This window comes from Mustela putorius, unplaced genomic scaffold (genome assembly GCF_011764305.1).
Source record: "Mustela putorius furo isolate JIRA1106 unplaced genomic scaffold, ASM1176430v1.1 tig00003875_pilon_pilon_pilon, whole genome shotgun sequence".
In the NCBI taxonomy this organism is placed as follows: Eukaryota; Metazoa; Chordata; class Mammalia; order Carnivora; family Mustelidae; genus Mustela; species Mustela putorius.
The window spans coordinates 5,471,135-5,495,378 of NW_025422026.1; the positions used below are offsets into that span (position 1 = coordinate 5,471,135).

The following is a 24,244-nucleotide window of genomic DNA, read 5'->3' on the forward strand; positions in this document are numbered from 1 at the left end:
GGCGAGCCCGGCACCTTTCTAGACAGCGATCCCATTTAATCTGCACGACAGCCCCGTTTGGTATTAACGGCATTTTACGCAGGAGAGAACCACTCTTAAAGGTTTGAGGGGCTTGCCCAGGTCACATGACTGGCACACAAATGCCTATCACCTGGGCATGGTTCTTTCAAATTACAGGGGTTTGTAGTTGTATAAAAACTTTAAAACTCAAAATCGACATCAAAGCACTTTTGTATCCTTTTTTCGCTGAACATACACTACATCCCCAAATGCTTATGTATAGCCTTGTTTTCCATTGATTCACAGTTGCATGATATTGTGGCTCGAGGTGATCTCATCTGTTTTGATACAAACGGATATTTAGATTTTAAATTTTACAAATAAATGTCTTCATGAATAAATCTACATCTTGCACTATTTTCTTACACTTGATCCCTAGAAGAGTAGCTACTGAATGCTCTCCCTCCAGAAGGACTGAATTAATTTGCACTTCCCACTAAGGAAGCCTTACCAGAAGCACACCCACCTCTCACCCTCAACTGCTCTTTTAAATCTCTGCTCATTTCATAGGCAGAAAGTGTCACTCCCTTCTTTGATTTGCGCTTGCTGGCTTATAGCTGAAATTACACATTTCCCCTGAGTGTATTGGCCATCTATGACTTCTGTGACTCCTTTTCATTTGCCTTCTCCATGAAGGAAAAGTAAAGGATGCTTGTTTGCTTCACCTGCAGGACCATGTTTCTCCCACTTTCAGAAAGACTTAACTGGAGCTTTTGACATCCTTTAACAATGTCAGCAGCACGTCAGACATTCACGATGCTGATGGACAGAAATGCAGAACACTTTTGAAATTTACTTGCACTTTGTTGATTGACTTAAAAGTTATTCAGAAAGCTTCAAAACCTTGTGATCTTCAGGCATGTTCCCACGGCCAGCATCATAAGCACCCTAAGACCATTTTGCTATCATGTCTGTTGCACTGTTGTTCTGAAGCCAATGAAGTCACAGAGATACCCACTCAGAGCATATACTCGACATGTAAAACACTGTGCAGAGTGTAAGTAGGACCCTGTTACAGGACTGGACGGCATTGTTCTAGAACTTAAGTGCACTGTGTTGCCACGGTCTGTTTCCTTGGTCACAGAATTGTTGTCTGTCACATATTCTTTATGCAGACTAACACCCCTGTCAGTGGGTGTCTTTGATCCTGCACACTAGCTTAACATAAAAATTATAACAAATTCTAGCTGGATACCTGAGGTATACATTTTCCTTAGAATACGCACTGATAACAGCACTCCTTTATGAAAGAATTGTTTTGATGATCCAACAACACAGATTTGGATCTTTTAGTAAGTGGCAGATAGGAAGCAGAGGCACTGGAAGGGACAGTCTTGCAAAAACCCAGGCAAAAAATAGTCAGGATCTCTGGCATGGGGATGGTGAGGAGAGGATGAGCCAGAGGCATGGAGGGATAAGGGGTAGTGGAACCAGCTGAATGTGGGGGATTTAAAAAAAAAAAATCTGAGGTCAAGGTTATAATTTCTTTCAAGTACAAGGCTTGGGTAGATGATAAGGATGTCAATTACCGGAACACAGGAGGAGCAGATTGGGGGATTCAAAGTGAGGACAGGAAGTTCAGTTGGAGAGTTTATTTTAGACATGTCGAGTTTGAAGGGCCTGTGGAATGACCAAGTTGAAAATACCAGCGTGAAACTCAGCAGGAAGAGGAGAGCTTGGGATCTGGAAGCAGCTGACAACAAAGGACAGGGAGGGGACAGGCAGAGACAAGCAATCCAAGGAGATAGAAGCACAACCCAGGAGACCACAGAACAACAACAAGAGTGTCGTGGAAGCTGAGCAGAAGAAAGGAAAAGCAGTTGTCAGGAAGGTCAAGTTAGAGGAGGACCAAACAGAGACTGATGGATGTGGTTACAGTACAATTTTTTTAAAAGGTCAAGGGACAGAAAGGCCACCAAAATCAGCAACTCGGGGGGGGGGGCACTGGTGAACTTTTTATCAGCACTGTTAGCTGATGCCCGAGCCTGCTCTAACAGGACGCAGTCTTCATTCTGCAGTAAGAGACAACTGCTTAATACCAGAGTGCCTCCTGAAGTTGAAACAGTAACAAACTCATCTTTTCTAAAGTATAATGAATCAGGAGAGGCTCCTGCTGGCTCAGTTGGTAGAGTGTATTAAAACTGACCTCAGGGTCATGAGTTTGAGCCCCACATTGGGCAAAGGTTTACTTAAAAAAATGAAATAAGATGGGGGTGACTGGCTGGCTCTGTGGGTTAAAGCCTCTGCCTTCAGCTCAGGTCATGATCCCAGGGTCCTGGGATCGAGTCCTGCATCCGGTTCTCTGCTCAGCAGGGAGCCTGCTTCCTCCTCTCTCTCTTTCTGTCTGCCTCTCTGCCTGCTTGTGATCTCTGTCTGTTAAATAAATAAATAAAATCTTTTTAATAAATAAATAAAGTATGATGAACTGCAGAATTTTAGAACCAGAAGGGTGCTTGCTGATCATCTTTCTAGCCCATCCCCCTTGTTTGATGGTTGAGGAAACTCTGGTACAGGGCAAGTTTCAGGAGAGAAGCAGACCAGGCCCAGACCTACGGCAGAGCCCAGACCACAGAACCAATGAAGCCCCCTGTGCTTCACTAAGAAGACGGAAGAGCATGTCGAGAACTGAACATGACACTGGAGAGTAGAGGCTTTATGGACAATGATACTCAAACAGGATTTAGCAAAAGATACCTCCCCCTCCTCTTATCTTTTCAGCACAAGCTGTACTTCATACACAAAACAGAGACCTATCCTGGGGGCCAGAAGTGAGCGCTGTCCTCAGGTAACTTCTCTAAATCCGGATTAAGTTCCGTGCTCCCCGGCTCTCAGGAGGGTAGTTGGTGGACACTTGGTTAGCAGCTGGGGCCACATTCCTGCATCTCATCGGGAAACGTGTCCAGGGAAGACGTCGACACCAGCAGGGACAACGTCAGGCTTTTACCTCACTCATGGCTTCCATAAGGCGAGCGCTGTTCGTGACTGCCGTCGTCAGAAAAATGAACCTGTACCCTGTGGGGTCAAACACGCCAGCACACGGCACCAGGAACAGATCAGAGGTCGAGAAGCCTTCTGGGCACTGGTATCTGTCCCCCAGGTCCCCCTTTCTGTTCTCTCTTACCTTTCTCCCTGCCCAGGAACCGGAGGGCCGAGATCTCTGAGAATGTGCAACCACCCAAGAACACCACCATGATGAGGCGCAAAGACTCGCTGGAAGCCTTGTCTTCCTTGGTCACGTCTGTGGGGGTTGAGCCAGACCCAGCTCTTCCGTGGCAGCGCCCCCAGCACCCCTCCCCCCACCCCGGCCCCAGGTGGCGCCCCCAGGAAGACCCACCCCCACCCCCGCTGGCACCCCCAGCACCCCTCCCCACCCCCACTCCCGCTGGCACCCCCAGTAGCCCCCACCTGCCCCCGGTGGCACCGCCAACAACCCCCACACCCGCCCGCCGGGGCCAGCGCGGCGCACCTGTGAAGGCCAACTCATTGCAGTTGAGCAGCCGCACGACTTCGTCCAGCCCCTGCCAGCTCCGCCGCTCCAGCACCTGGGAGGCACGAGCACCGGGTGCCAGTCTGAGACCCCACCCGGCTGAGGAAGGGCCGGTCGCGGCAGCCAGACTGTCGCCATCTCTCGTTAGTTAGTTACTGGAGTGGCTGGAGGTCGGGACAGGCCAGGGACCAAGAGAAGGCAGAGGGCGACACATGAACGGGTGGCTTCCCCTCACCTGCTCGATGAGTCGGCAGCTGAGGGGCACATAAGCACCACTGAAGACATACGCCATGTCCCGTGGTACTTTCAGATCATACTCGCCATCCACACGCGGGATCTAGAGAGCAAAGGGGGCTACGTGAGGCAGGTGACAACTCATCTCTCTGGCCTCGTACTCGGTCAGAGAAAAGGACCTTCCCCAAAGCAGGTTTATTTCAGCTAAAAGGAAAACCAGCAAAAGCCCTAAAAAAAAAAAAAAAAAAAAATCTATAACCAAAGATTAAAGCTTTTGTTCAGTACCCACTGATTCTCGTGAACGAACTCCCCCGGCTCCCCACGAAGGGCTGGGAAGAACGAAGCCCCACAGACGGGGACGTGTCTGTCACTGATGAGGCACTCAGCCTCCCCTCTGACATTTGGCCGCTTCTTCCGGTTTAATAAGTGAATGAATCTTTATCTCTTGCCTCATTATTAAATTAAGCTCATGCTGGGGTGCCTGGGTGGCTCAGTGGGTTAAAGCCTCTGCCTTCGGCTCAGGTGATGATCTCAGGGTCCTGGGATCGAGCCCCGCATCGGGCTCTCTGCTCAGTGGGGAGCCTGCTTCCCCACCTCTCTCTACCTGCCTCTGCCTACTTGTGATCTCTATCAAATAAATAAATAAAATCTTTAAAAAAAAATTAAGCTTATGCTATGATGCTACCAAACAAAAAGATCTTTATCAAAACAAAACAACAAAGAGATGTTGGGGATTCAAAGCTCTCCACCAAGGACCGGACCCACGGCTTCCTCATCCATCCTGAATCGACGTACCAAGTTCAGCTTCTTGCTGATGGCACGGAAATTGCTCCTCTTGGCCAGAGAACTGAAGGCATCAGTAATCTTTCCTGGGAAGGAAATCTGTGCTGGATTTCACCGAAGATCGACGGATTCATGACCCTGCCCCAGGGGACACCACTCAGGAAATGTCAAATAGTAGGACCTCGCAGGTAGCAAGACCACTCACATCTCAAGGCCCTCCTCAAAGCCATTCACCTAAAATTCCCTGGAACTTGGCGCCTGGGTGGCTCAGTCATTAAACATCTGCCCTAGGCTCAGGTCACAATCCCAGAGTCCTGAGATTGAGCCCCGCATTGGGCTCCCTGTTTAGCAGGGAGCCTGCTTCTCCATCTCCCACTCCCCTGCTTGTGTTCCCTCTCTCTCTCTGTCAAATAAATAAATAACAGTCCTTAAAATAAATAAATGAATAAATAAAATAAAATTCCCTCGAACTGATCAAGATACTCCCCACTCTTTGCCCCACCATGGTCTTCCTACAGGGTACCGGCCATCCACTCGGTGCAACGGACAGAGCGACCCGAGCTCACAGAGGGGTGCGGGCCTCGGAGTCAACGACCTGGGCTCAGGTCTGACTGACTCACTGGGGGACCTTGAACACGTCCCTCAACCTCACTCAGCCTGTTTCCTTCTCTAGAAAATGGAGGCTATCAGCTTGCGTGCATGAGGATCAAGTAAGAAACCTGTATCTGCTGGTCTCAGCACATGGGAAGTTCAATAAAAGGGACGAGCCCCTGGCCGCAGAAGTAGGAGCAATGCCAGAAGAGTGACCGATCCTCCTCCTTCCCCAGCTCGTTTGCTCCCACCTGGGGCGCTCGGACGGCTGCAAGGAGAGGGGACCCCCGCCAGGGAAGGGGCTCCCTGGGCTTCCTGCTCACCTGCGGCCTTGTCCGTCACCAGCTTGCTCACTTTACTCTCCACAGCTGTGAGCGTGTCCCCCGGGGCCTGCTCCGTGAGGAGCCCCGCTCGCCGCAGATTTGAGAAGGTAAGCAGGTGCTCAGGGCCATAGCTCTGAAGAAAATGCAATTCCGCCATTTACCGAGCATAGGCCCCGCCAAGGTCTAAGACTGTCAGGTGACATGGAGGTGGGGGACAGAAGGGCTATGCATTCAGGACCCTAAAGAAATAACCAAACACCAGGGGCACCTGGGTGGCTCAGTAGGTTAAGCCTCTGCCTTCGGCTCAGATCATGATCTCAGGGTCCTGGGATCGAGCCCCGCATCGGGCTCTCTGCTTGATGGGGAGTCTGCTTCCCCCTCTCTCTCTGCCTGCCTCTCTGCCTACTTGTGATCTCTCTCTCTGTCAAATAAATAAATAAAATCTTAAAAAAAAAAAAAAAAGAAAGAAAGAAAAGGAAGAAATAACCAAACTCCAAAGAATGGGGGAAAAGCACGGAACAAGGAGAGGAGAGAGAAAGCCGCTGATGTCAGGGTGCTGGGGGGGGCTTCTCACATGAGGTAAGACGAGAAGACCCGGAAGGAAAGCCGTATCACCCCCATATACGACACTAAAGTGAAGTAGAGCCCCGGGGTAGGAACTCAGCACCCGGTCCACGGCTCAGTGGCCCCGGCTCTCCCAGCACTGGCCACCCAGGCAGGGACTGGGGGAGACAAGGGCAGTGGGGGGGTCTCTGCATGCTGAGAGGCTGACTATCCTGAGATGCTCTAAGAGGGAGGCCAGACTGGGAACAAAATGGGGATGCAGACAAGAAAGGGGCCATTTCTTCTGCCTCTTCCAGAAGTGTCCAATGATGACCTCGCCCCACCCGGTTCCCTCCAGAGCCCATTCTCCTGGCCTCACCTGCAGATACTGTGTTTTCAGAGATCGGTAATCCTTGGGAATCAAACCTGAGGGTCCGGAACATAAAACAGGTTCGCACAAACGCCACCTGAGCTGTCCCGAAATCGACAGCCATACCCACCTCCCCACCCGTCCACCCTCTTATTTCCCGAACAACCTTTATTGGGAGGAAGGATTCAGTAAATGTCAACCTTGCATCCAGCCAGTTGATTCTAAACTGACTCCTAAACTTAAGCTTGCTTATCAGCAGGGATGGCGGCAGGACTGGGGCCAGTGCTCCTGCACCGTGCTTTACAAGCTACCGAGGAACAGGACAAGTGTTCGGATGAGGTCAGAAAGTGTGGTCTGAGGGGCGCCTGGGAGGCTCCGTGGGTTAGGCATCTGCCTTTGGCTCGGGTCATGATCTCGGGGTCCTGGGATCGAGCCCCGCATCGGGCTCTCTGCTCAGTGGGGAGCCTACTTCTTTCTCCCTCTCACTCTGCCTGCCTCTCTGCCTACTTGTGATCTCTCTCTCTCTGTCAAATAAATAAATAAATAAAATCTTAAAAAAGAAAGTACAGTCTGAGGTGCCGTCCTCCAGTGAGGTATGAAGAATAGGCTTGCAAGTCAGGGTCGTGAGCGAGTCATGAGGACGAATGGCACACGGAGTACAGCCGACAGTACTGTATTGGCTGGCTGGTGGGGAGCCCAGCCCAATGTACACAGCTGTCCCATCCCCATGCCATATAACTGAAACTAATATGTACCATCATGTGTCAACTCTACATCCAATTAAAAAAAAAGATGAAAGGGTTGCATGAACAGGTTAAAAGAGGTCACAGAATCTGAGCTTTTGTAAATGTTTATGAAATTGTTTGGCTGTCCCCTTCTCCTGGACTGTCTCTTTATTATGAAAGCTCGTGGAAGGTAGCCGGCCAGATGGAACAGAGAGAGAAATGCCACTCTGAGCTGTGCCCCATGGTCCTAAGATGTGACAGCGCTTGTTCCGGGGGGCCTGGGTGTGGTCCTGCTCAGAGTCGGGACACTAAATGACCCTAGGTCCCTGGAGATGTCTCACTCCGAACAAAGACTGCTTTATCTTACAGGGGAAAGAATCTACGAAATTACTGGGAAATGTTCTGTCTGCTGGGATATTTTCTGTGTCATTCACAGTGATGTCTTCCATCCCTAAGGTACAGTTTTTCAGTCTGGCATCTTTGGTTGCAGGAGCTCACCGTTCTCAGTGATGGACAAAAGGCACATGAGGCGAAGGCTTTCAATAGGTGACACCTGCACGAGAAGAGAGTCCTGGAGAATTCAAGTTCCATGACACATGCTCTTCTCTCCTCTTCCTTCTGCTGGAGGCCAAGCCCCCGTGATACAACATTCCCAGCAACCCCCGCCACCTGCTCACCTGCCGGTCTATGTGTTCTTCGATGTAGCTGGTGCTCTCCCGGATGTTGAAGCCCTCCAACAGCGCTGCGAGAAGCAGAGGAGAGCCCGTTACAGGGGGAGCTGCTCAGCTGTTGCCCTCTGTGTTAATGGGTGTCTGTCTCTCAATCTTTCTCCATCCTTGTTGGGGGGGAGGTTAAGGGACCCCCCTGGACTTCTAGCAGGAACCAGCATTCCACCCAGCCAGCATCAGCTGGAAAGAGCCAGAGAACATCTTTGCTGGGTGGGATGGTGCTGGGAGCAGGGGAAGCATCAGAAGGAGCCAAGCACGGCCCCCACTGTTACCATGTTCAGTCTTGATGAGCTCCTGGAAGTCCTGCTTGGTCTTCTTCTTCATTATGGATTCACAAGCCCCGATATCTGCAGATAGGACAAAAAGCAAGCTGATATATTTCCAGTTCTAAAAGGATATGCCAGGGTGCCTGGGTGGCTCAGCGGGTTAAAGCCTCTGCCTTCAGCTCAGGTCATGATCCCACAGTTCTGGGATCGAGCCCCGCATCAGGCTCTCTGCTCAGCAGGGAGCCTGCTTCCCCTGCTCTCTCTGCCTGCCTCTCTGCCTACTTGTGATCTCTGTCAAATAAGTAAGTAAAATCTTTAAAAAATAAATAAATAAAAGGATATGCCTTGGGGTGTCTGGGTGGCTTAGTCATTTAAGCGTCTGCCTTTGGCTCAGGTCATGATCCCAGGGTCCTGGGATAGAGCCCTACATCAGGCTCCCTGCCCAGCGGGAAGCCTGCTTCTCTCCCAGTCCCCCTGCTTGTGTTCCCTCTCTCGCTGTGTGTCTCTCTCTTCAAATAAATAAATCTTTTTAAAAATTAAATAAATAAATAAATAAGAGGCTGCGCCTTTATTGTCCAGAAGAATAAAATCTTCTTCTTGTTTTTTTTTTTTTAAAGATTTTATTCATTTACTTGAGAGACAGAAAGAGAGAACGAGTTTGGGGAGGAGCAGAGGGAGAGGGAGCACACTGCCCGCTGAGCAGGAAACTGCATGCGGGGTCGATCCCAGGACCCTGGGATCATGACCTGAGCTGAAAGGAGACGCTTAACCGAGGGGAGCCATGCAGGCACCCTGGAACAAAAATTTCTTAAGGCAAAATGCAGAAGTACGTCTTTCAATTTTAAACAAAACAAGATCATTATTTCCTGGGGGAACACAGACTTCCCCCCAGGGCAGATCTCCTCTGTAGCAGCCCCTCGCCACCCCTCCCCAAAACCTACGGACACTCAGCAGGCGGTGCTCCTGTTTCAGTCCCTTGAGCTCCTGGGACACAAAGTTCTTCATCTGCTTGATGTCCATGCCCCTCCGGCGCTGTGGGAAGTCCCCATAAGGTCAGCCTCTCCCTGCCTTCACCCGTGAGCGGGCCCCACCCCCGCCCCACCCCCAACTCCTAGAGAAAAGACAGGGGCTGTCGTCAAATCAGAAGGGAGCCAAAGCGCAGCAGCCTTGGGAAACTGGGGACACCAAACAGAAGACCCCCGGCTTGGAGCCTCACATCATACTGAGCTTGCAAGTTCCGGGCCTTCTGGCTCAAAAAGCCGAAGACGTTGGAGAAGTGCTCGTTACGAATCTCATTAAACACCTGCAAGGGGAACCAGACAGCGACAACTTACCGGAGAGAACACTAACTAGTCCCCCCACCCCCAGTAGTGTAATGGGGGCACAAGAGGAGTGCCCGGCTGTTCCAGCAAAAGCACAGAGAGGGCCGTGCTGCTGTCACCAATGTCAGGCCCCAGCTATCATGCTCCGAGGTTCGCTCTTACCTGGAGGGGGAGCCCCCTCCCCCAGGCTCAGCCTCCCCTCCCAGAGTCCCGCCCAGAGTGGCCCAAGGGCGATCCACCAGCCAGCACCTGCGTACCCTCACCTTGTCTTCGGCATTGAGTAGAACCTTTAAGCTCCTGTCAGAGGATGTGACTTCTGGGCCAAAGTCAACACTCCCTTTGAGAGTAGAGGGAGCGGCTATGAGGATCTCCAGGGGGGGCTTCCCTCCCCTCCCCTTTCCTGAACTGCCACTCGGAGTCCCCCAAACTATCTGGAAGCCAGCAGTCTGTTCAGAGTCCGAGGCTCTCCCACAAGCCCTGCCCCCTGCGAGAGCCCCCCAGGAGCTGAGGACCCCGCCCCCCCGCCTCACCAAGATGCCACTTACCACACTTGACACGGAAGGTGTCGTCCACCAGACCCTCGTAGACCACCTGGGAGCAGAGTGCCGTCACGAAGTCCACGTCTGAAACCGAGATCCCCGGCCGTGAGGGTCCTCCCTGACCTACGTGGCTACCCAGTTCACTCGGCATCAGCTCACGGGCCTCCCCAGGGCCCAAGCGCCGTGCTCGCAGTCACAGCCCCGACCCGAGGATCCGAACTTGGCTGCCACGTGGGCCCGATCCCCACGTCTTCAAGGGTCCAGAGACGACAGGGGCGCTGAGCATTCTTTACCTCGGTCTAGGAGGAAGACATGTCCAATCTCTGGCCTTCGGCCCTTGGTCTCGCCGTCCTCCTCCTCCTCCAGTTTTCTCCACAGTTCGTATGACATCTGCGGGGACCAAGACACTCTCAGTCTCGTGTCAGGTCCCTTCTGCAGCCCACCCCTACCGAAGTCACCTCTTTTCCGTGTGACACCTCTCCTGCCCCCGAGAGGGCAGCTGATTATTAACACCACTACCCACGGCACTCCCATCTGCGCCCACCCCTTCCAGCCTCTCCTTGCTGACGAGGGACTCTCTCTGCCTCTGAAAGCTTAGGAGTGCTATCCCAGAGGCCTTGGCTCTTGCCTTTCTGTCCGTCACACAAGCCCTCCCCTCTGAGGAACTCTTCTGAACAATAAAAGGGGCGCCTGGGTGGCTCAGTGGGTTAAAGCCTCTGACTTCGGCTCAGGTCATGGTCTCAGGGTCCTGGGATCGAGCCCCGCATCGGGCTCTCTGCTCAGCAGGGAGCCTGCTTCCTCCTCTCTCTCTCTGCCTGCCTCTCTGCCTACTTGTGATCGCTCTGTCAAATAAATACATAAAATCTTTAAAAAAAAAGAATATAGCTCTTATCACAGATGCCCCCAGACAGTCCCCACTAGGCAGAGGACAGGTACAATAGAGCCATGGGGACCACAGCACCACACATGCCCACCTTGGTGCAGCGGCCAATTCCGTAGCAGTTGGGGAAAGGCCCGTAGAGGGTGCTGAGAAGGTGCAAGGCCTGTGCCACAGTGTTGATCCAGCGCTGGTCTCCTTCCTGCAGGAACCACATGGGCCGCAGAGATACGGCTCAGCCCAAGAGACGCATCTGGAAAGGGGCAAGCCGGAGCAGCCCGGGGTGGGAAGGCCAGGCGTGGGGACTGCCCGAAAAGAAGTCCTGGGGCTATCAGCCATTCAATCTGCAAAACGCTCTTCCTCATAATAAGTTATAGGACTCACAGGAGGGTCCATGTTTCTAACCCATGGGACCCCACATGTGTCCCCACCTGTCGGTGCCAAGACTCAGGGACCCTTCACTTACCAAGAAGTAGTCCCTGAAAAATTCTGGGAGCTCCATGCTCAACAGATCCACGTCAAGAGGCAGCAAAGAAAAGGCCCACTCGTCACAGCTCACGTCTGCGGGAACAGAGCACGTCAGCCACCCCACAGAAGGCGCCAGGCTCCACACTGAGAGAAGGTCCGCCATGGTGACACAGGAAGGTGATGCAGGCCTGCCACACGCCCAGCCCCAGAACACTCAAAGACGAGTGACAGTCTGTGCCTCAGAGGAGTTCACAGTCGGGAAACAAAAGGAGACGGGCACACCACAGCCTGTCACGCCATGTGAGGAGACTGTTTTCACTCGAGGGCCAACCGGAAGTACCGAGGAAACATTTGCTGGTCGGCAAATACTGACAGAAAGCCACCGATGTGCGGGCACCAGGCCGAGCCCCGGGGGTGCGGGAGTGGAACGGACACGCTCCCCATCTTCTGCGAGAGAATGCCACTCTAGGGAGATGTCCACCAGACACAGCTCATCACAGCTGCGCCCCAAAGAACAGCGATCCGGAAGCACAAACACCCCAGGGATCCAACCTCAGCTACGTGGGGCGTAAGAAAAGTATAAGAGTAAAGGAAAAACTTCCCTAAAGCAGCAACATTTACACCTAGAATTTGAGTAAGATTGGGTATGAAAAAAAAAAAAAAAGCTGAGGGTGGAGAATGTTCTAGGCCACAGGAAAAGCAAGTGGAAGAGCCCATGGCTGGAGAGGGGAGAGTCAGGAGGGAGCTGTACAAGGTGAGGCTGAGGTGCCAGGCAAGGGCCAAGTGCAGAAGGCCACTGAAGATTCTGGAACCAGGGCGGGATCTGCAGCGGGGAGCACAGTGCTCAGGTCAGCGTGGCTGGCAGAATGGAGGGAGGGAAGGCAACACTCTTCCTTTGTGGAAGTCTCAGAAAGGGAGGAATGGCAGCACCTGGCACCCCCTTCAGCCTTCCCTTGAGGGCCAGTCCCGCTCTCCATGGTCAAGAACAGCCCCTCTGCCCAGGCCAACAGGCAGAGACGAGGGGCCCAGTGTGATTTCCTTCCCTTCGTCCCGCATGTTCCCCCCGTCTCCACTCACGGCCGCCTCCTCTCACCTCCGTAGACTCCCTCTTCCTCCAGCACCATCTCACACGCGTGAAACTGGAAGACAAGAGGGAGGGGTTGGTGACCACCTTCTTCTCTGTTCTTTCCATCTGTCTGGTGTCCCTCCGCGGTCACTGCTGAGAACAGCACCTACTGAACCCAGTGACGATGTCAAGGGAGCGTGGACTTTTAGGGACAATAGGAAGGACCACTGGGACCATCTAGCCCAGGGCTTTGATTCCCTGCTTTATTTATGCATTCATCCATTGCTCTTTTCTCCCTGTGAGACTGGGAAGCTCCACAAAGGAGAAGGCATTTCGGCATCACTGAAGGCTGCGTCCCACAGACAGACGTGAAGCGAGGGCCCAAGCGCACCTCAGAAACAGGGGAGACGAGGCAGGTGGCCGGGAAAGAGCAGGGGTGCAGAGGGAGGCTAGGGTAGGGCATGCCCAAGGGACGCCTGGAGTCACTAAGAGATCCAGAGAGCCTGCCTGGAGGTCCCTGGCACAGGGTATTTAAAGTAGGTGGTTTGTCCAAGAGAAGAGAACACAGAGGGACATGAGCGCTAAGGACCGGATTCTAGGGAACACCACAATTCAACGGGCGCACAGGGCAACACCTGGCGAAGACGGAAAGATGACACAGAGGTGGAAACGGGGACTCGGCACCTCTAAAGGCAGCAAAAGTCAGTGTCGGGAAGAATGGGCAACAGTGTCAAATGCCAGGGACATTAAGTAGGACAAGCAGGAACCAGGCATCACCGAGTTTGACAACAGAGCCCTGGAGGGACTCGATTTAAAGGCGAAGGCAGCGGTAAGGACGCAGGAGGAGTGGCAGCGAGAACTCTGGACACAACAGAAGGGAGAGCCCCTGACCGCGAGAAGATAAGAGGGGGAGAACTGCTTAGAAGGGGTAGACATGGGGCGCCCGGGTGGCTCAGTCGGCTAAGTGTCTGCCTTTGGCTCATGTCCTCATCCCAGGGTCCTGGGATCGAGCCCCACATGGGGCTCTCTGCTCAGCGGGGGGTCTGCTTCTGCTTCTCCCTCTCCCTCTGTCCCTGGCCCCTGCTCCTGCACTCTGTCTCAAATAAAGAAAGAAAGAAATCTTTAAAAAAAAATTTAAAATTTTTTTTAAAAAGGCGAGCTAGACATGGTTGAAGACAAAGCAAAGCGGTAGAGAAGGAACGCGGACATGGGGCCAGGGACACATGCAAACCGGTGGACCGGGAAGGGGAAGAAGCCGGGGTCACTTCCTCCTTTGAGCCAAGTGGGAAGAAGGCGAAATACTTGGAGGCAATGAGGAAGGAAGCGGGAGCACTCCTGTCCGGTAACGATGGTGACAACTGATGTGCATTAAATATCTGACACCTGCTAAGCGTCGCTGTTAGTATCTTGTAAGGATCACCTCCCGTGGTCCTCCTGATGACTCCGCGAGATGTGGGAGATCATGCTTCGGGCTCCTGATTTCCTTTACACAGAAGAATCCGATTCATCCTAATTTCTTTTTTTCTCTCTCTCTTTTTTTTTTTTTTTTTTTTTAAAGATTTTATTTATTTATTTTACAGAGAGAGATCACAAGTAGACAGAGAGGCAGGCAGAGAGAGAGAGAGGAGGAAGCAGGCTCCCTGCTGAGCAGAGAGCCCGATGCGGGACTCGATCCCAGGACCCTGAGATCATGACCTGAGCCGAAGGCAGCGGCTTAACCCACTGAGCCACCCAGGCGCCCTTCTCTCTCTTTTTTTAAGTGGGTTCTACTCCAGGCTCGAACTCACAAGCCTGAGATGTAGGGTCACGTGCTCTAGGCCAGCCAGGGGCCCGTCCCTCACTCAGTTCTGTCAGTGAAACTAAAAATGTGCGCCCACTTTTAGTGCTAAATAAAGAATCCCGGAGCCCAGATTGCAAACTGCCAATCTCCATAATTAACAAAAGGAGTCTCAGGAAGACAGATTCCCTCTTCCCTAAATTACTGAGGGAGATTGTCTGTGATTTAAAATTTGGTCAAAGAGGGGCGCCCGAGTGGCTCAGTTGGTTGAGCAGCTGCCTTCGGCTCGGGTCATGATTCCAGGGTCCTGGGATCGAGCCCCACATCGGGCTCCCTGCTCAGCGGATAGCCTGCTTCTCTCTCTCCCCCTCTCCCTGCCGCTCTGCTTACTTGTGCTCTCTCTCTAGCTCTCTGTCAAATAAACAAATAAAATATTAAAAAAAAAATTTGGTCAAAGAATCTAAGATAAGATGTGAGATGGAGAAAATTCATCAAAATATCAATTTTGTTTTTCTGTGCAATAGTGAGGCTTGTAGGATTATTTGAAACTGTTACCAACTTGTTCTATTCCCTATTTAAACAAATCTCTCCTTGGAAGTATAATTTGAAAAAAAGGGGTTTTATAAGACTCCAAAAATGAATTCATTGCCACAGTTCCCTTAATAACATTTAAAAGTAACCTGTAAGTCTGACTGGTTATCTTAATAATCTCTTGCCCTGGGGGCACCTGGTTGGCTCCGTCAGGTAAGCCTCTACCTTCTGCTCAGGTCATAATCCCAGGGTCCTGGGATCGAGTCCCATGCTGGGCTCCCTGCTCAGTGGGGAGCCTGCTTCTCCCTCTCCGTTTGCTCCTCCCCTGCTCGTGCTCTCTCCCTCTGTCTCTCTCAAATAAACAAATAAAATCTTGAAAAAATAAAAATAATAATTTCTTGCCCTGGTAATGATGTTGTACTTGATATACTTGTATTTCCCAACAGGAAAACTAGCCACAAGATTGTGCTATGAATCTTCCAATGATCTTCAAGAGACGATCACTAGCTCTTTCTTCTTATTCCTTTTATGTGATGAGAAAACAACATAAGCCTGTAATTTCACTAGGTTTCCTAACAAACACTGAAAGTCATGTAAAAGAGGTTAACTCTTTGCCACTTGCTGCCACATAGATGTTGCGCATAACGCGAAGGGAAACAAATCAGAAAAAGACAAATAGCCCATGATTTCACTCATACGTGGAATTTAAGAAACAAAACAAATGTACCGAGAAAAAAAAGGCAAACCAAAAGTCAGACTCTTAACTAGAGAGACCAAATCGATGGTCACCAGAGGGGCGGTGAGTGAGGGGATGGGAGGAATCGGGGCGGGGGATCGAGACTGCACTTATCCTGCTGACCACTGAGTAATGCACTGAATCGCTGAATCCCTGTATCGTATACGTCAAACTAACATAACACTGTGTGTTAACTATACTGGAATTAAAATAAAAAGTAAAATAAAATGTTCAGCCCTGTTATGTTTAAAAACATAAAAGATAAGTACTACTATCAACTCCATTTTACAGATGAGCAAGCTGAGACCCAGAGAGCAGTCACATAAGTCACGTGAGTTGTCCAAGATCCCACAGATAGCAAGCGCCAGAGCCAGGATTCACACATAGTTTGGCTTCAGTGGCTCGGACTGAGCTACTGCTTCTACCTTCTCTAGTTTTTTGGAGAAGACTGAAAAAAAGAATCAATCCCCGTCCTTTGAACTTGAATTTCTATCTGCTCTCCATGAGGCGCGCACTCCCTGGGGCAGCTTTATGGGCACTGGGCAGGCCGTGGGCGTAAGGCCGAACGGGGCCACAGCGCATACCTTGCTGACGTGGGGGTAAGAGCAGAGCCTGATGCATCAGGGAACGGAGATGCCGTGGTCCCGGGACACTACAGCCTCGGAGAGAAAGTAGACGGAAGAAACCTGTAGCTCACGGCGTGGCTTCACTCCCCTCGGAGACTCAAAGTTGGGGTGGAGTAAGATGGTCTCTCAGCAGCTTTTTTTTTTTTTTTTTAAAGATTTTATTTATTAATTTGACAGAGAGAAATCACAAGTAGATGGAGAGGCAGCCAGAGAGAGAGAGAGAGGGAAGCAGGCTCTTTGCCGAGCAGAGAGCCCGATGCGGGACTCGATCCCAGGACTCTGAGATCATGACCTGAGCCGAAGGCAGCGGCTTAACCCACTGAGCCACCCAGGCGCCCCAGCTTTTTTTTTTCTTAAAAATTTTATTTATTTATTTGATGGAGACAGAGATCACAAATAGGCAGAGAGGTAGGCAAAGACAGAAGGAAGCAGGCTCCCCGCTGAGCAGAGAGCCCGATGCGAGGCTTGATCCCAGGACCCTGAAATCATGACCTAGGCTGAAGGCAGAGGCTTAACCCACTGAGCCACCCAGGCACTCTCTCAGCTAGTTTCTTGTGTAAGAAAAGGCCTTTCCAGAGGACACTGCTTCAGAAGAAGTAGACACAGAGGCCACCTGTCACAATTCCACACTAACTAGCGCAGCCTGAAAGACAGACCCTCTGCCAAACCATCACGGTGGCATTAATGACTAGACTGTGACAGGTCTTTTGTTCCGTCACACACAACTGGCTTTGGGGGAGACACAGATATTGGCCCCTGTCCCTTCCCCGCCTTCCGTCCCGATCGACCTTCTCCTCCTCCCACCAACCCACACTCACCTTCTGAGGGCTGAAGATCACTTTGTATTTTCGAGTCCGGCCAGCCAATTTGTCAGCATTGACAAGACCTACAGACAGAAGGAAAGCAGCCCAGAAAGCCACGGGCCATCTGTTAGACGTGAAGCAAGGAAGGAGACATCCCCTCTGAGGGGCACGGCCCATTCAGACCACCTCTTCTCATCAAAGGTCCTTATGGCCTAGGCCCTCCATCTTGGCCACCCTCCCCTGGGTCTTAGGTACCTGTGGCTTCATTGCATACTCACTGGCAACGTATCGCATGTTCTTGATGCGAGGCCGGACCAAGAAGCACAATCTGTGGGCAAGAGAGTTAAAACAAACAAACAAAAAACCTCAGTGAAGGGGCGCCTGGGTCGTTCAGTGGGTTAAAGCCTCTGCCTTCGGCTCGATCCTGGGATCGAGCCCCGCATCAGGCTCTCTGTTTAGAGAGCCTGCTTCCCTTCCTCTCTCTCCACCTGCCTCTCTGCCTACTTATGATCTCTGTCAAATAAATAAACAAAATCTTTAAAAACAAACAAACAAACAAACAAAAAAACCCTCAGTGAAGAGAAGTCCTGAAATTGGTAACAGCTGTTTAGAAGAAACAAATGAAGTCAACTGTTCCATCACTGGCTCTTCTGGCCAGGCCTACAGCTCTCCTCCAGGCCAAAGGTATGCCCGCTCTCTCGGCCGACCACCTCCCGAGCACAGAAGACCCCCTTCCGTACCCCAGACACCCGGGCACGGCGGCTGCTTACTGGCCCGTGGAGGCCCCGGGACCTCCTGCTCTCACGTAATTTACGATCTACTGGGCAAAGTCAGATACACACACATGAAGTATACGGATAATCCAGTGTTAGAAACAATCGAAGAAAGTATATAAAATGGTGTTTTTCCAGTGGGGGGGTGGTTCATGGAGGTACTCTCCATGTATCCAAGAGAATTTTTCCTTAAAGGAACACAAACATTACTGCAGGTTGAAAAATATAAAAGATAAAAGCGAAGGCCAGACATGGGCTGTCTGTGACTATGTGCCAAGTGACTAGGACAAACACTAAATGCCATGGAAATCCAGGGGAGGAGGAAAGCACCCTGGACCAGAATGGCGACACAGGGCTTCAGGGAGGAGGCGGGGCGTTTCTCGAATGAGCCGTGAGGGCAGGAGAGAATGGCAGGCAGAGGGAATGGGGTGGCCAGAGGTCGAAAGCGTGTGCACACAGCTGGGGCATGAGACCGTTCGAGTCAGGGCGCCCAGCTGGCTCGGTCAGTGCAGTAAATGACTCTTTTCTTTCTTTTTTTCTTTTTTAAAGGTTTTATTTATTTATCTGACAGACAGAGATCACAAGTAGGCAGAGAGGCAGGCAGAGAGAGAGGAAGGGAAGCAGGCTCCCCACTGAGCAAAGAGCCCGATGTGGGGCTCAATCCCAGGACACTGGGATCATGACCTGAGCTGAAGGCAGAGGCTTTAACCAGCCACCCAGGCGCCCTGGCGTAAGTGACTCTTGATCTCAGGGTCAGAAGTTCGAGCTCCACACTGGGTGTAGAGATTACTTAAATAAATAAAATGTTAAAAAAGAAGAAGAGGAGGAGGAAGAGGAAGAAGAAGAAGAAAGGAAAGAAAAAGAAAGTGTGTGTGAAGCAGAGGCTTGAGGGGACACGTGACAGACCGGGCTGGAAAGGCAGGGTGACCCTCGCTGCCGGCAGCCTTGGCATCTGCAATGAGCGATCTGGACTTTAGTCAGCAAGTAAGAGAAGCCCTGAAAGTTCTCGAGAAGGGCATAATAAAAATATTTTTCAAAGATTAATCAATCTGGGGCACCTGGTTGGCTCAGTCGTTAGGCGTCAGCCTTCGGCTCAGGTCATGATCCTGGGCTCCTGGGATGGAGCCCCCCATCGGGCTCCCTGCTCAGCGGGAAGCCTGCTTCTCCCTCTTCCACTCCCCCTGCTTGTGTTCCCTCTCTCGCTGTGTCGCTGTCAAATAAATAAATAAAATCTTAAAAAAAAAAAAAAAAAAAAGCTTCATCAGTCTGGCTAGAGATGGTAGACCGGGTCAGAGAGAGAGGAGGACAGGGAGGGAGACAGCGCGGTGGGAGAGCAGGTAAGAGGGCACAGCGTAGCCCAGGCATGAACTTGCGGAAGTGCAGGGAGGTGAACCACATCACAAGCATGACAGGAGGCAGGGGTGTGGGGACCCCTCCGGGCCGGAGCCCAGACGCTCTCCGAGACACTCACTGTTCACTGGAGCTGACGGCTGGCTTGTTCTCTACCTTATACAGCTTGTCGACTTCGTGCTGCTGCAGAGGGAACCCAACAAGACAGTGCACGTAAGTGCCTGGAAACCCAAAGCAGGACACAAAGAGGACTTCTGGAAGGGCTCCTCCTCGTGCTTCTTCTGGGAATCAAACTGCATCCTCGACCACTGTCCCGCTGAACTTTCCTCAAACCGTCATCAGGAAAATACCCCAAAACCAAACAATTCAAAACCAACCCGAACAACAGCACCGATTCCCCTTTGCCCACCCAGTTCAGCTACTGCATTTTTCCCTGAAAGGGCAGCCATTCACTAATAATTTGCACTGTTCGTTAAGAGAAAAACTGCTTCATGAGAAGAGAGGGGCCCGAGTCCACTGGGAGAAAGGGTGGTACCTTCAGGATAGAGACGTTGGCGATCCGATCCAAGGGGCTCATGAGATCGGCCTCAATGAACAAGTCCTTTTTCCCTGGAAGCTGAAGAACGCGGTACCTTGGGTCACTCACAGGTGACACACACTCCCTTAGCTGAGAGCTTGTCTAGCCATGCACTTAGCAAGAGCAGACTCAGCCGGAAATGCACTGGGCATCATACTATCTACCTCAACGTCTCATTTATCAACTGTATCCACAGCGGTCCTTTCTTCAAGTATTTGCCTAGTTTGTCTTCCTATTTTCTGGACCAGTGGAAAGCTATTTCACCTTCTCGAAGGTTAAGTCCTCCTCACTTGACCCTCCTGCGTGCCCGTGACCTCGTTCGGCATCACTGCCCTGTTTTCCACTCTGCCTCCTAATAACCCCGATCGCCCACTGAACAGAGCCAAACCAAAGCCCCACTTAGTATCCGGCAGCCCCTCAACTAACTGCCGTCTCTTTTCAAGTATGTTTTTTCTTCTACTTGCAAAAATAACCCACATTCAGTGCAGAAAGCTGAGCCCAGAACAGTCCGAACCCACCCACCCACTCTCCCTTCCAAATATCTGCCATCTGATTCCTGCATCCCTTCGGGTGCTGCTGTCTGTGTGTCCAGGGGAAGGAGGGGTCCCACTGAGTGGCAGGGAGAGGGAAGTCATCAGAAGTTCTGCTCTGTCCTAGGCCTCGACAGATGGGTCGGGTGTCGGCAGGGATAGAAGATGGCAACCCAGCAAAGGCTGGGGCGAGAGAGCAGGCTGAGTGGTAAGGACAGAACAAGCAGTTTGGTTTCGCTGATGCGTAAGATAAGTGCAGGGTGGCAGCATGGAGGATTTTGCACCCCCCCCGGGGGGGGGAGTAGAGGAACATCTGGCAGCATCTGGCAACATTTTTGGTTATCAGACTGGGGGCAAGGGGTTTGACTGCCATCTACTGGGTAGAGGTTAGAAATGCAGTGAAATATCCTGCAAGGCAGGAACAGTCCCACAGCAAAGCATCAACGGACCCCAAATGTCAAGGGACCCAAGGCAGGAAAATCTTGATGTAGGGGAATAAATGGTGGGATACAGGATTGAAACAGTCGACCGGAACTGGAGCGTGGAGCACCCCAACATCGGGTCACGGAGTCTGAAGTCGATACTCTATGAACAAGGGAACAGAAAGCTTTTGCGCCTTGAAGCAGCCACTCAGCTGGAAACTTCAATTGGGTAACTGGGCATGCACTGTGGGTACAGTGGTTTGGAGGCATGAGAAACTGAGGCAGGGAGTCCACTTCTGTGGTTGAAGCAACAGTTCAAGCAGCCCAAGCATGAAGCAAAGAGCAAGGACCCGACTGAAGCTGGTGGTGCCGCAAACAAAACTACGTTAAGGATACACGGGATGTGTGAGAGAATGTTCTAAATGACTGAAAGAAATTAACAGTGTTAACAGCGCTTGCACCTGTTTGTTGGAGGTGAATTTTTTCCTCTACTTTCCCTTACCTTCTACCATCTCTATAATGCCTGTTATTGTATAATCTCTAAAGTATCTTGGGACTCGGGTGGGTTAAGTTAAATATGAGAGCAAAAGGAGAGTCAAAGACGATTCTGAGGCTGGAGCCGGAACAGCAGTGCTTGTTCAACAAGAATTTAGTCAGAAGAAGTCAGTTTGGGGGCGCCTGGGTGGCTCAGTGGGTTAAAACCTCTGCCTTCGGCTCAGTCATGACCCCAGGGTCCTGGGTCCTGGGATTGAGCCCTGCATCGGGCTCTCTGCTCATCGGAGAGCCTGCTTCCCCCTCTCTCTCTACCTGCCCTCTGCCTACTTGTGATCTGGCTCTCTGTCAAATAAATAAATAAAACTCTTAAAAAAAAAAAAAGAAAGAAAGAAAGAATGAATGAATGAATGAATCAGTTTGAAGAGCAAATTATTACAGGAATCCTGCACCAGCCACAGCGAGTCAGCCTTGGGGGCAGCTCCTCTGGAGCTCCAGGTTCAAGTGCTTACCCTTGGCCTCATTTCATTTACTCTTTTCATGGGCTTCTCACCTATAAGAGGCTTTAACCCGCGTCCCTTTTCAATTCCTCACTCATCTCAGCATCTTTCACTTGCCAATCGCTGTGCTACCACTGCGGGGCATACAGATGAGATATAAAATTGGGTCCCAGATTCCCTGAGGTGCTCTGAGGTTCTTTCAAGCCCCCATCCTCATCCCAACGGCAGCTCTATGCTTCTGTCTGCTGGATGTTATAAGAGTGATTTCCTCCTCAGGGACACCTGGGTGGCTCATTCGGTTAAGCGGCTGCCTTCACCTCAGGTCATGATCCCAGAGTCCTAGGATCGAGTCCCGCATCGGGCTCCCTGCTCCTTTCTCCCTCTGCCTCTGCCTGCCACTTTGCCTGCCTGTACTCTCTCTGTCTCTCCTACAAATAAATAAATAAAATCTTTTAAAAAAAAAAGTGATTTCCTCCTCGCATCTTCACTTCACCCTTTTCAAACCCAAACTAATCAGCACATTCCTCTAATTCTTTTTTTTTTTTTTCAATTCAGTGTTCATATAAAAATATTTATTAAACACATGCTATGTGCCTGGCCCTATGCCAGGTACTCCCTGCATACACAGTGCTGAACATAACAAACATGTTCCCTGTCCTCGGGGACCTTCTAATCTAGTAGGGATCGTGGACATTAAGCAAGTCAGTATACACACAACACGTTACAACTCCAGCAACAGCATTGTTTTCCTATTAACACAAGATAAAAACCTCGAACTCAACTCTGCTTCTCTCTCTACAATCAGTAAATCTTCGAGTCTTCCTTCACTACGACTTCCCTTCGTTCCCACTGTCACTAATTTTGCCTGATCTGTGGTACCCTAACTAGCATGCCTGATCCCCATCTACCCCACTCCACACATGGCTATCAGAATCATCTCCATTTTTCTTTAAAGATTTTATTTATTTACTTGAAAGACAGTACAAGCCAGGGGAAGGGGCAGAGGGAGAGGGAGAAGCAGGTTCCCCACTGAGCAGGGAGCCCAACTCAGGGCTTGATCCCAGGACTCCAGGATCATGACCTGAGCTGAAGGTAGCAGCTTAACTGACTAAGCCACCCAGGTGCCCCCAGAATCATCTTCAAGTATTGCTTCACCCCTTAAGTGGGGAAAGAAAATCTTCAGTGGCTGCCTAATGCCTACTGCGTAACTTCTCATTGCTGTCTTCCCTGTGTCTTCTCCTTCCCTGGTTCCTCAACTTTGCTTCTACCAACCAGTCCTTCTGCCTGCTCCATCTCCAAGGAAAATACGCTGATTCTTTCACAACCAGCTCCTTAAAATTCCTAGATCACTCCAGCAAGAAATGACTGCTTATTCTAAATGCTTCCAGTGCCCTATCAGCCATGTACCACACGATACTCTGTGTGGGGTAATCCGTGTTTCAGAGGCTCCTACTGGGGCAGATCCTTAAGGACAATGGTGTCTTGACCATCTTTCCATCCCCAGTGATGCGGAGCACGACTGGTGTCTCCCTCGCCTGTACCAAAAAGAAGTGACTTCCTTAACTCTCTGCCAGGTCCCAAGCAGCTCTTACTGTCCTCTGGTTTTCCGTCCTAAATGCTTCCTTTTGGACCTGCCCCAGAAGCTCCAAGGACAATACCAAGGGCCTGGAACAAGATCAAGGGAACTCCGCAAGGAAGAACTATGCGTCCAGTGAGTGCTAAACTGTAGGTGCAGAAAAGTCCCCAGGAGTGGCGGGCACTGACCTGCTCCAGTAGATAGATGAGCTGGTCACGAGCCAGCCTCTTGAGCATGGAGAAATCAGGCAGCTCCGGGGCGTCCGGCCGATGGGGGAAAGCCATGGCAGCGGACACCGGAGCGGCGAGGTGGAAGAAGGGCGACGCCCTCCACTCCGAAAAGGTCGGCAGGAGCCCGGGGTAAGCGCAGGGCGGCGCTCCTGCAGGCCTGGGCACGGTTCGAAAAGAGCCCCCGAAGGGGCCCTCGCTCCTGCGCGCGAATGAATGGCCACCTCTCGGTCGGGCAGCCGCGGCCTCGGAGGACCTTCGTCCAGATCAGCAGCCGCGGGACCGACCCGCCCCTCCCTGGTCCACTCCTCTAGCAGCCAGAATCCCTGTCTACGCCCACAGATTTCGCGGCGAGCAGAGAAAACCCCACCTCCTGCCGGAGAGACAAGCGACTTCCTAGAGCTCCCGGAAGTCCCGTGCGCTCGACCCGCGCTCAGCATGCCGGGACGGGGACGGTACCCGGGAAGGGACCTTTAAAAACGGAAGGCAAAGGGTCGATGTTCTGGTTTCCTACCTGGGCGCTGTGGAGCGGTCCCATCATCACTAATCTTTAAGCGTACATCCGATTCTCCTAGCTCGCGAGGGTTGGGCGCTTCTGCTACATTTTCAGAACTTCGTAAAATGGGTGAGACCCACTCGGGATCTGGAGGGCACTGATCCCTGGAGGTCTTGGCTGTCAGTCAAAGCTACCCCCACAGATTTAGCTGCATTGCAGGAGCAAGACGCGGAGGGATGGGACACTGCGGGGGGGAAAAGGGGAAGGCGTGAAGATCCAGTGGAAGCTAAGCCCCGCCAGCTATGACTTTTGGATTAAGGAGTTTTGACTCAATATCGTTCGTGAGGAAATGGACGAACTGTGGCATTTTCATGTAATAAAAATAACTGAATACATAAAAGAACCCAGATACAGAGTGGCATCTTTATGATGCCATTTAGATACGG

General features: G+C 51.4%; 1 protein-coding gene across 3 annotated transcripts; it reads right to left on the minus strand.

Annotated features, from left to right (window-relative positions):
* Positions 1–2,692: 2,692 nt before the first annotated feature.
* Positions 2,693–24,006, minus strand: VPS33B (VPS33B late endosome and lysosome associated). 3 transcript variants are annotated; one of them, XM_045067239.1, is made up of 23 exons: positions 23,264–23,506; positions 19,514–19,594; positions 19,100–19,161; positions 17,134–17,183; positions 16,871–16,938; positions 12,410–12,455; positions 11,315–11,409; positions 10,946–11,050; positions 10,265–10,361; positions 9,978–10,055; positions 9,696–9,769; positions 9,327–9,413; positions 9,052–9,142; positions 8,117–8,191; positions 7,794–7,858; positions 7,615–7,669; positions 6,401–6,447; positions 5,479–5,611; positions 4,577–4,650; positions 3,783–3,884; positions 3,527–3,602; positions 3,182–3,298; positions 2,693–3,072 (listed from the first exon to the last, which is right to left on the minus strand). In XM_045067239.1, the coding sequence occupies exons 1-23, from the start codon at positions 23,357–23,359 to the stop codon at positions 2,993–2,995; spliced, it is 1,854 nt and encodes a 617-aa protein (XP_044923174.1). In that variant the 5' UTR covers positions 23,360–23,506; the 3' UTR covers positions 2,693–2,992. The 3 variants fall into 3 exon arrangements, with proteins under 3 accessions (XP_044923174.1, XP_044923173.1, XP_044923175.1); XM_045067238.1 differs by lacking the exons at positions 19,100–19,161; positions 19,514–19,594 and having other exon boundaries at positions 23,264–23,741; XM_045067240.1 differs by lacking the exons at positions 2,693–3,072; positions 3,182–3,298; positions 3,527–3,602; ... (1 more) ...; positions 19,100–19,161; positions 19,514–19,594 and having other exon boundaries at positions 4,577–4,702; positions 23,264–24,006.
* Positions 24,007–24,244: the final 238 nt, after the last annotated feature.